The 11,637-nt window shown below is 40.3% G+C and overlaps 1 protein-coding gene across 2 annotated transcripts; it reads left to right on the top strand.

The window, feature by feature from the left end:
• The first annotated feature begins 1,737 nt into the window (after positions 1-1,737).
• POMP (proteasome maturation protein) lies at positions 1,738-9,395 on the top strand. Of its 2 annotated transcripts, none has more exons than XM_079298536.1 (6): positions 1,738-1,803; positions 2,822-2,919; positions 3,687-3,747; positions 5,343-5,444; positions 7,085-7,178; positions 8,865-9,395. In XM_079298536.1, exons 1-6 carry the CDS (start codon positions 1,801-1,803, stop codon positions 8,930-8,932), a joined length of 426 nt encoding a protein of 141 aa, XP_079154662.1. In that variant the 5' UTR covers positions 1,738-1,800; the 3' UTR covers positions 8,933-9,395. The 2 variants fall into 2 exon arrangements, with proteins under 2 accessions (XP_079154662.1, XP_079154661.1); XM_079298535.1 differs by lacking the exon at positions 1,738-1,803 and adding an exon at positions 1,971-2,297.
• Positions 9,396-11,637: the final 2,242 nt, after the last annotated feature.

Raw genomic sequence — 11,637 nt, 5'->3', positions numbered from 1 at the left:
CTCCTATTTATTTGCAGAGAGGTTCCCAATCACTCACTGGTGAAATGCTCACTGTAAGATCGTTAAAGCCAAGCTCACTGTGAAAGAAATCAAGCTCCAATTTGAAATACTTGGTAATCTGATGAAAAAAATACGCGTGTGATTTGTGTTTATGTCTGGAAGTTTTCCCTAGTGTGAAAACCTCTAAAGGAAAACCAGTTCTTTCTTGCAATGTATGCCCTTTTATGTTATGCAGCCGAGACTGTGGATTGCAGTGATGTCAAAAATGTACATGGAGTGATTGCATCCTGTGTCCTGCAAGAAAGACTTTGAAAGCTAGATGTTTCATCTCTACAGTCATATCCTGATCAACAAACTCAGTCAGTAAATAAATACATTTAGTGACAAAACCTAGCATTCTGTAAGCTGCAGTTAAACAGGAACTTGATTTGTTTTTTGTATTCACATCTATTCTATAATAATGGATCCAGCATCACAATAACCAAGTACCCATTATAATTATGAGATCAGAGAAACCTTTGTGGTACTCATTTTCCTAAGACTTATTTTAAAAACTCCAGTCCTCCATTCTCATGCTTTTGAAGCTTTTGTTTTAAACCCAAGACTTTAATACAAAGGGCCAGAACTTGGGTTGAGAATGTGGGGAGTGGGGGGGTTTAAGAGGTGTACAGATTTTGCCCAAGAAAGAGGAAAATGGAGTATAAAGTTATTTTTTCGTGGGTTTTTTTGTTTTTTTTTGTTTTTTTTTTTTACAAATCTGAGTGCCATAAAAACATATATAAAACTCCTGTTTAGATATTGCCTCTGTGTCTGTGTGCATGTGTGAGAGCAAGAGATGGCGTTTAATTGTCACGTATAAAATTTACAAAAAAAAGGTCCATTTGGGTTACTAAGGGTAACCCAAATTAAAAAGTTAAAGGGTTGAATGAGCTACACATCTCAGAAGAAATATATAAAATAAATATCCCAGACGCACATGTGGAGGTGTGCACTGAAACACATGGAAAACTCTCTGGAAGGATCACTGCCTGGTTTGGCCACCTCAGGCTGCCAGCACTGCGGCGCTTTCGGTGCCACCCAAGCACTTTTTGCTGGCTGTGGCAGGGCGGGACAGGATGGTTTGACCGATAAATGCTCCCCGCACCAGACACCACAGGTATGGCTGCCCCGCTCTGCCAGGGGAAGGTGTAGCAAACTTCAGCTCCTGCTTGGGGCCACGGTGGCACTGGACAGCCGGGCTTTATGTGAGAACATGGAGTTCTAGCTGGAAAAGAAGGGGCTCAGGGGAGACCTCACCGCTCACCACAACTGCCGTGAAGGAGGGAGCAGCCAGCCAGGGTCAGCCGCTTCTCCCAGCTAACAAGCGACAGGACTAGAGGAAATGGTCGCAAGCTTTGTCAGGAGATGTTTAGGTTGGACACGAGAGGAGTTTCTTCACAGAAAGGATGATTTAACATTGGAACGGGCTGCCCAGGGAGGTGGTGGGGCCACCACGCCTGGCGGTGTTCAGGGAAGGATTGGATGCGGCACTCAGCGCCATGGCGTCATTGACATGGCAGTGCCACAGGTGACTCAGTGCTCCTGTGACAAGCGCCTACAAGACGCAGCCCGGCGAGTAAGAAAAGCCACGGCCAAGGAGGGCACAGTCGGACACCCACCCCACCCCGACTCCACCACCCCGGTCCCCTCACGGCCCCGTTCCCCGGCACAGCCCCGCCCCTCGCGCGGTGACGCACCGGAGCGGGGCGGAAGTGAGGGCGGCGGCGGCGGAAGTGGCTGCGCGCGCGTCGGGGGCTCAAGATGGTGAGTGCGGGCAGCGGCACTGGCGGCGCCAGGCGGGCGGGGTGTCCTTGTGCCGGACCGCACCCATCGCACCGCACCGCACCGGACCGCACCGCACCTCCCGCCAGATCCCCCTCCCCTCACCCTCCCGGCGTCCCCGCGGGCGGCGGGGCCGTGCTGAGTCACGGGGGTCCGGCGCGGCCATGGCGGGTTTCCTCAGGGGCGCGGGGGCCGGGAGGCGCGCAGGGCGCGGTGCTGGCAGCGCGCCGGGACGGGGAGCCCGGCGGTCCCCAGCCTCCCGCGGCTCCGGGGAGGGAGCTCCCGCTCGGCCCTCCGTGCTGGGCGGCGGCGCTGGGGCCGCCTCAGACGGGCCGGGCACTGGTGTGACTCGAGAGTGTTGCTTTTGCGGGGTGTTTCGTGGTTCTCTCCATGAGTTTAACTTTGATCTTCACTCTTGTCACGTCCCCCAAGCACCGTGTCTCTTTAATGCTGTCATTTACAGCAGTCTCACAAAGGTCGGGTCAGTGCTGAGTGTGTAAATTGGTAGATGCTTTATATGCATGTAACAACAGGCCTGCTAGGACTGTCTTACAGCTCTTGTGTTACTGAAAGCTCACATGTTGGTACAAAGGAACGTAAGCTTGAGTTTTCTGTTGGATCTGACAGTGCTGCTGGGGGAAACCCTTGCACTGAACTGCTCATCACTGTCATCCAGACATTATTGCTGTCACCTTCTGCTGTTTATTAGAATTACCCCATTGGTGGAGAAATTTTTATGGATAATCCTAAAATTGCTTCAATAAGTTCAGGTAGGTTAGAGTGACATTAGGGGCCTAGATTACTAGTAAGCCTTACTTAGTCTGTGGTCTTCTGGTGATCCACTACAAGTTACTATTTTCCTTTGTTCTTTCAGTTAACTGTCATACTAGACTGCTCAAATACTCTTTGTCCTCCTTATGGCAGCCTCAAACCATGGCTAAGTTGGAAAAAAATGGTCTGTTTCTGTTGAAGTAATCTTTTTTTTTTTTTATTCCCCCAGAATTCCAGAGGCACTACTTCTCTGTTGAAGGATAGTATCTCATTTACAGAAGTTTCAGCTGCAGGGCTGTTTGAAGGTCATGATCTTCTGCGCAGAGGGTAAGCTTTGCTTTTGCTTGCTGAATTGTGCCATAGACAGTGTTGAACTTCAGTAATATGTTAAATGTTGGCTTTTTACAGAACTTTCTTGCAAGGTGTGTTGCAAACAGGCATTTACCTCTGTGATACTGTTCTTTAGAGAAGAAACAGCAAAGGATTGATAATTGTGAAATGTCTAATGGTTTTAATATACATTTATGTAAGTGTGCCATAACAGTGTGGGAGATGGTTCATTTCAGCACTGGGACAAACCTCAATAATCATATATAATAAAAAGAGTTTGAAGTTTGCCATTTTTGCATGAGTGCAAAACTTATGTCTCTGTCTTGGGTAGTGAATCCAAAAGAAGTTAATGGAGTTAAAAATGCTATACAGCTGGCATTGGGGGGAAGGTGTGTACAATATTCCATTGCTGAATCTTGGAGATTTCAAAATATGATACAGTGTAGCTTGGACATAATTAAGTATGTAATGATCTCATTTATTAGTGTTTTCATCTCTTTCTGAAGGGACTCAAGGAAGAAAAACACATCCTGTTTTGTCAAGCATAAAGGATGTTTGAATTAATTTTCTTCTGATAGTGCTGTAGTTAGAGTTTTTACTTGCTGCTTCACTATTAATCTTTTTTTTTTTCTGTAGTTCAGTCTTTGCTAGTTGTGTGTTTCTGTGGGCTGCTTGTTTGAATTGGAGATTGGATTTGAAACGGGACTTAAAAAAACATATCCCAGTTAATTTGAAGTTAATGTCTTTTATACTTGTTCTTCTAGCTTTACAAGTGTGAAAAATGAATTGTTGCCCAGCCATCCACTGGAGTTGACAGAAAAGAATGTAAGCATAACATCAAATGTAGCCATCTTCACTCTTAACTAAATAACAAGTTAGCATTAACAGTGTGGTTATCTGGACTGCTTTGTGCAGTAGCAAGTCATGAGCAAGGTCTTCAACAGAACAAAGGTGTTCAACAATAGTAACATTTTATTTATACAAATGAGAGCTACAGGAGGCCAGACTTGCTGGTTGAACTCCATGTCTCTGATACCTGTTCTGTCAGCGCAGAAGGTACAATGTATCAAACTGTCCTGATGTTTTGATAGAATGTTCCAAATTGCTAAGTTAAACAGCAGAACAAGGTTTGACTGTAAAGTCTAATATATTCTAATTTTAGCCACTGTTAGTGTCACCTTGCATTAAAAGGATGATGCTATTGTGACATTAAATTTGTGGGCTTATTTATGAATACTATATATATTTCAGAGCTATTTATTGATTGATTTTTTTTTTTAAACTGATTGCTGTAACTTAGTTTTTAACTCTGGTCTTACCATACAAAAATCTACATAATTAAAAGCTCACATGTTAAAGAGAAAAAAAATGCACAGAATTAAAAGATGCTGTGTAATCTCCTAAGAAGTATGTGAATTCTAAATTGTTTCTCCCACATTTGGTTAATTTTTCTGCAAGTTTAAGGCCAGTTTAAGAATTATTTTCATGTACATTTGAATGGAAAAATATTTAATTTAGCCTGAGATAGTAATGGGGTTTTTTGTTGCTATCAATGTTAAAAGGGTTTTCAGGTAGTGCTGGTAGAAACCAAATGTCTCTGCTATCCAAAAATCCTTCTCTCTATAGAATAAAAGAAATGGAAGAATAACGTAGCCAGAATTATAAGATTAGGATGGGGCATATAAATAGTATTTTCTTTTAGCTTGTGAAGAGTATCAGTATAGATTGTTACAAAGAAAATGCTTGTTGTATCTTTGACTTGTATTTTTCTGTTGGTTTTTGATATCCCTTCTCATAAATGTGTTCTCATAATAATAGGCTTTTGTTATAATGGTGGAGTACAGCTTTTAAAATTAGAGATTTGAAATTTTTAATATTTAAGCTTAAGTGTAACTTCTTTGTACTTCAGTGTACATGAGTGAGTACTTTTTCTTTAAAAAGTCTCTACTAAATAGATTCTCTGTCTTACTGATAAGTTTGAGAGCAGTTGGGAAAAATATGAGTTTTCATTTGCTTTTCACAATCATAAGGAGTGTAAGTGGTGCTCTGTTTTCTGTTTGATCAGGAAAGAAGTACATCAAATGTTTTCAAGTAGTTTTTGATGACTAACTAAAGACATCAAATTGACTTTTGTGTTCTTTAAACTGGACTAAGCTTCCTATTCATCCAGACAATATTGTAGTACAGTAGTGCAAAACTATACCACTTGGTGGTGTTGCATCTCTTGATTATCAAAAATAGCAAAATTAAATTTCTGCTCTTAATGTGGAATAAAGTCCAGCAAAAATGAAGTTCCAGCTTCATAGAACAAATCTTACTGCATCATTCCCTTTCCTGTACACTTGAGACATGTTTGATGGTATCACTGAATTTTTACATACAAATTTCTTGAGCATAAAAATGAATATTGTTTGTGACAGTTCCAGTTAAATCAAGATAAAACAAACTTTGGCACGCTGAGAAACATCCAAGGAATCCATGCACCTTTAAAGCTGCAGATGGAATTCAGAGCAGTGAAACAGGTAGGCATTTTTATCCAGCTGGTGTAACTTAAGCCATTTGAAAAGTGTTTGCCTTGAAGAATGCTTTCAGAGACACATCTTTCTTTATTGAGATACCTTATGTTTCCAAAAGAAATTAATTCACTGTTAAAAAGCTTCTGTTAAAAACGATGAACCAAACTGCAATTACTAGTTTTTAGAACAGTCAGTATGCTAAAGCCTTTTAGCTACTGTTCTTTTATTGGTTATTTGGTGAAGCTAACTGCTTTAACTGTGTTGTAGAATAGCTTCCTTTAAGCTTCAGAGAAAAGCAGGAGGAATTGAGTATTAATTCTTAAAATTAATACTCTTCCCTGTGGAATGTATGACCTTCATGGGAAAGTGTCTCTGCAGCTGTAGGGAAAAGAGACTAAGGGGTCTGAAGGAGGTAGTGATTTGGGAGTGGATGTAGAGGTAATGTGAAACCTGAAACAGAGAGTTTGCTATGTGCTTATTGTTCCTCAGCCATTGTTGTAAGATCAAGGGAGGTCTACAGGGAATTAAGTTCAAAGGTTTTAAATCTTTATGGGGAAGCTGAGTCTGTCTCCTTTCCCTTCTTCTCGGATTGAGGGTAGCTGGAGAAAGGGAAATGTAGAAAGCTCATTGGTCCTAGTAAACTTGTCTTCTAGAAGGTTGTCAAGCTACTAAGAGTAGGTTTTCCAAGTGAGTTAGAGCAATTTGGTAGTCTAAGTGATGAGGTGCTATTAAACCATAGTGAACTGCTTTAAGCTTGGCAGAAGTTCTGCTCCTGAAGATGTGAAAGTCATGATGTGAGATTCAAAAACATCCCTTGGTCTCAGATGTGTCATCCTGAGGAATCTTTTTCCTAACTAACATTACCACGTTTCAGAGAATGAGGGAGGTGAGGATATCCTGTTAGTCTGTCTCCAGAGGTGGTTTTGGGAGATGGGTGGGGGAAATACGGTGATCAGAAGTTTTTACACTTCCAGATTCATGTTGACTATGCAAGTTTTATTGTAGTTTGACTGAAGCATCTCTAGTAGTAGTGAATGCATTCTCAGAATATTTATGCTCTGAAATCTATGTGTGCCATTTGAATTTTTTTTGGAAATACTGGAAGTGAAGGGTACAGAAGACTGTTGAAAGTAACTGGGAGTGGACTTGAAGCTTAAGAATTGGTTGATATTGGAGACATATGTTTGAATGGAAAGTCAACATAGCTCTTTCACCTGTATTCCTGTCCTGTGTCAGAGATGTAGGAGGCTTAGAAGGTAGTTTCCAAACTCTGCAGTACACATGAATTGCCCAGTACTGACCTCAGGGTATGGAGGTTTGCAGTGAACCTCCCAGCTTTGTGAGAGGAGCTTTACAAAGGAAACAGAAAGTACTTAGTTTTTTTTTTTTAAGTGCAGTATTTGCTGTACTACCTACACCCCAGTGAAAACCAAAAATCTATTAGAAGGCTGTTCTTTTCAGATAGATAGCCAAGAGAAGATGGTGGTGACTGTGTGTCTTTGTGTGCCAGTAGTTCTCTTATTCCAGTGTTGTTTTTTTCTGCCTGATGACTTTCCTTAGTCACTTCAGACTGAGAAATCCAAATATGAACCCTTTCTATTTCAGACTTGCAGAAACTTGAACTCTTGCTTGAACTCTTTTTGCAGGTCCAGCGTCTACCATTTCTTCACAGCTCAAACATAGCAATGGATATTTTGAGGGGAAATGATGAATGCATTGGTTTTGAGGATATCCTTAATGGTAAATACATTCTGGCTTTAATATTATGGAAACATTTAGAACTAAAATTTGGGAGCTGAAAAGTTGTTTACCTCTACTGAACAAGAGAATTAAACTCTCAAAAATACAAAGAACAAAATTAAATCCTAAAAGCAAAGAAGCACTGAGGAAGGAGAAATAAATGTAATTGAGCTGTAAGTTGTGTGGAAATGACTCTGAAATACTGAGCAAGACAGTATTTGCTTGCAGGCTGGGTTTCTAAAGGAGCAGATTATGCATGTAGTTTGTATGCCTCTTTCCTCAGAAACTTTTAAAGTACTTGTGCAGATTTTGTCAAGCAGAGGTTACAAAGTTTTTTAAGTTCTGTAATTAAGCAGAAATGTTAGAGAAGAGGTTCAGAACTAACAGAAACAGATACTTAGCAGGGAAAAGGTGCCCTCAAATGAGCTTGACACGCTGCAGTTACGTGGTAGCCTGCTGACTATTAGTACATGCGGAATAGCATAAACCTGGAAAAATAGCTTTTGAACAAATTATTTCTAGCTGGTACTTAAGGACATGGAAGGAGGCAGAGGATATCATAGAAGGATGTAGAGTACTTTGAAGTGGGATTGGAGATTGGAAATAGCTGGGGAAGATAGGAAGCTGGAAATAATGGAGGAACAAATCTGAATCTAGAGGCATGGTGTAAATCTGGGATTATTTTCTTAGATGGATATGCAGGGACCTTGGAAGGGAATCCAAGGGTTTCCTTCCAGGGAAGGAATCTTGGGCTATTGTGGTTCCACAGGGGTAGAGCAATGTCAAACATAATTTGTAGAAATTTGGTTATTTACCATTGCTCACAACAAACTGTTAGATTTATATGGAGTGAGTAGGTTACAAGTGTTTTTGGTAAGGCTTTATTTATCAGGAAGTGGACTAGATATTTTTGTTGTCTCTGGAGGAATCAGCGGCATTAATGTCTTATTTATGGAAGGAAAACATGATTGATGCACCCATAAAGAAAAGCATATTTCTTAAAAATAGTCACAACATGTTCTGGCCCTGGGTTTGTTTGTTTGTTTTTATTTACGTTTTAATCTTTTGTGTAGAAAAGAAGTTCATACAGTCAGTATTGGTCTCTTTCGTCCTGTGCACATTCCTTGGTAGCCTTTGAGTACAGTGGCTAATGTCAGCCATTCTTTACAGAATGGAGGAAATCTCAGAGATATTTATGGGTGTAGAATTTCTGTGAAACTAGGCAGTTGGGTGGAGAAGAGAAAACAGGAGTATGTCCCAGCTAACAGAAGGGAGGAGTGCGAGTTCCAGTTGTGCAGAGAAGTTGTGTTGGAAAGAGGTGTAGAGCAACTATGGAGGAAAGCTTCAGTCAGACTTGAGTTTTCTCAAACACTAAACTTCTAATGTAATCGTTTGAGATTCAGGCTGTTGGAGTCTGTGCTTATGCAGAACTGGTTGGTTTTATTTGAAATGTGTGTGTGTCCTTATGACAAGCTGTTCCACAATGTATGTGTTCTGTGATCAGCACTTAGGAGAGTGGCTTCTGAGTTACAGATCTGCTTTCTGCAACACTGTCAAAAATCAGTCAAGCAACTGTTGCACTAAGCATTATAATGAATAGAGATGTTCATCTTCATTAATTGTTGGTCTTTGTAGCTTGGTAAAGGCATCATGCTGTCTAACTTAGTTTTTTTTTTTTTTTTTTAGATCCTTCGCAGAGTGAGGTTATGGGAGAACCACACATGATGATGGAGCACAAGCTTGGTTTATTGTAACAAAATATACTTCACAAAAATGTTTTGTGTGTGTCTTTCTAGCGCAGATCTAAGTACATGGTACTAAACTGACACTCATGGTGTTAAGCAGAATAGTTATAACTTGCCTTCCTTAATGAAAAGGCATATTAAATGTTTCAAGTCTCTAAATTGTTCTGTGCTTGTTATCAATCATACAAATGTCCTGTAACTAAGTAGTTTAAATAATGCCTTTTCATAAATTGCTCAGGACAATAGCTTCTTAAATATGGAAATGCTATATATGTATACAAGAAATTCAAAAATACCCAGGCATTTTAAAACTGACTACTGTGGTAAATGCATTTAATGGGGGAAGAGGAAGGTATTTTCTGTTGCATAACTCTTTGTTCATGAAAATTTCCATACACTTTTTAAACTATTGAATAAAAGTTTGCTATAAATGCTGTTGCGTTCAAAAATATATTTAATCCTAAATCAAGAACCTTTTATCCGTGACCCAATGTTGTCCCTTTTATTACAATATATGTAAAGGTCTTTAACTTTGGCATTGCAAGTTACATACATTGTATCCTTCTATTGACTCCTGTTTGAATGAGCTCTTAAGTTTTTGTGTAGAATTGCAAGTATTACTGTAAGAATGGGGTTGAAGATCCAGATTTTTTCATGTGGTCCCTGAGAGGGAATTTTGGTATCTGAAAGTAGAAGCACATTCCATTTGGGGTTTAAAGAGATGTTTTAAAATCTATTTGAACATAATCCAAAAGAGTGCTCCCAGGTCTAGGTATTTTAGAATTAAGAAAGAATGCAGAATTATGAAAGTACCTAATAAAGCTGCTGCAGTAAGAACATGAAGATATGGTTATACAAATACAGAAAAAAATATTTGTGGGTTTACAAAAATCAGATCTTAATTAAGGAAGAATGAGAGATTTTTACTTAAATAGACCTTTTAAAGGAGCAGATGACTGGAAGGGGTTTTGTGTGCCTAAGTGGTTTTATTTATTAATTTCAGGATTGTAACAACTATTTCTGGCATCATATGTGTGTATGTTATATCAATCCTACAAGGCAGCTAATACAATGTGGCATATCAGGAAAAAAAGTCTGGTTCAAAAAATGTTATCTATTGTCAGAGATGAAGAACTCTAAACAGTATTTCTAAAACAGAAACTGTCTGTATTCAGCAGGTTTTAATGACTTGGTTAAATGTAATTAGTGTTCTGTTGTAGATAACTTTAGCAGGAATGTTGCTATAACTGACTTTCCACAACTGCAAACATTCCTCCTGCTTTGCAGTGGGCTTATAGCTACTACAAATTCCCTATCCGTGTGGGCTAAAGCCTCTAGCTTCTGTGCTGTAAATTTTATAGTGCTTTTATGTGCAAAACATGCAGCATTTGGAAACATTAGGATGTAGTATGACTTGCCTTAGTGGTGGTCTTATTTGGTTTTCTATTTAAACTTGTTTAATTTAAGAAGTGAAACTTGTAAAATTTTCTTCACTTGAGACTTGTAGAGGTTAGAGGCTTGTTCTGTGCAGTACAAGCTGTTTAATTTTTTGGGGTTTTTTTTCCTTAGGGAGGTTAAACAGAGGACCAATAAATTGAACATGCAAGTGTAGACTTACATTTTGTTTTCTACAGCTGTCCTTGCCCTTCTGTAAGCTGGTAGTATTTATTGAATATTAGAGTTGGCTGCTGTTTTATAATTGACAAGTTCCTCTGCAGTTTTGTGTAAAGCAAAAACTAAAACTATAAAAAACAAAAACTATAAACCGTTGTTATAAAGCAAGCTTGGGGTTCAGTACACTTTGTACTGCTCAAGGCGCTCAGGTTAGAAAAGCTGAGGGATTACATTGCCAGGTCTGGGATAAGTTAAAGGTACTGGCATGGATTTTTAGGAGCTCTGCAGTCTTACCAGCACTGTTCTAGAAAACAGGGAGCCATCCAGCAATCAGACAGTTACTGGTACCTTACAGCTCTCCACTTCAGTGTATTGAGCTGGTTGGCCTTTCCTAATGTTTGTTGGCTGAAAGATGGATGCTGTTGCATCTGAGCAAAATGACATTAAGACAAGTAATTTACTAGAGTTTCTCATTTGTACAGTGTAAAACCAGAAGCAGATTAGGATGCTGCATGCAATTTCTAGGTGGTTTTGTTCAATGATTAGTATCCTTTGTAATAATCTTGGGTGAAATCAAGCCATATTCAGAGCCAGGAAGTTGCATTGTTCATTATGTCTGTAAGGAGGCTAATCCTAGGGGTTAGCCAGGCTAGAAAGCAAATAGTTTGTGTAAGAGGCCCATGTGAGAATTTATGCTGTTAGTAGAGAAATGGAAATCAAGCAGGACTGAGGTGGAAAGCTTTTGAGGTAAAAAGCAAGGGTTCAATTTTCTGAGTGCTGCAGGGGGCTGGCTGTGGACTTCCTGCCCCAGCCCATTCTTCCCATTTTGTGCAAGCCTCATTCTGTAAAGCAGGTGCTGCGTGGAGCAACCCACAGAGGCAGCTGAGTGGGGTGTGCTGGGCACTGGAGCTGGGACAGAACTGGCCTGGGTAGGGGAGGAAAGCACTTCTAGCTATGCTGCTCTGGCAGGTGCAACACAAGCTGCACCGTGGCTTCTTGCAGGTGGCAGTGCTGTCCCTACTCTGTAGCTCCCCACCTCCTCTTGGTGCTGATGTTCTGGGCAGCATCCTTTCCTCTCCCCAGGCACAGGAGGGAAGCAA

The sequence above is a fragment of the Erithacus rubecula genome (genome assembly GCF_903797595.1).
Source record: "Erithacus rubecula genome assembly, chromosome: 1".
In the NCBI taxonomy this organism is placed as follows: Eukaryota; Metazoa; Chordata; class Aves; order Passeriformes; family Muscicapidae; genus Erithacus; species Erithacus rubecula.
The sequence above is the reverse complement of the archived record's forward strand: the minus strand, read 5'-3'. Positions and strand labels throughout refer to the sequence as shown.

What these genes read in the sequence shown, in the direction of transcription:
- POMP (XM_079298535.1), top strand. Translation starts at nt 1,986, where the DNA reads ATGGCGGGTTTCCTCAGGGGCGCGGGGGCCGGGAGGCGCGCAGGGCGC. An exon ending in CATGATCTTCTGCGCAGAGG is followed by an intron (nt 2,920 to 3,686) that starts GTAAGCTTTGCT and finishes TTGTTCTTCTAG; the next exon opens with CTTTACAAGTGTGAAAAATG. An exon ending in TTTTGAGGATATCCTTAATG is followed by an intron (nt 7,179 to 8,864) that starts GTAAATACATTC and finishes TTTTTTTTTTAG; the next exon opens with ATCCTTCGCAGAGTGAGGTT.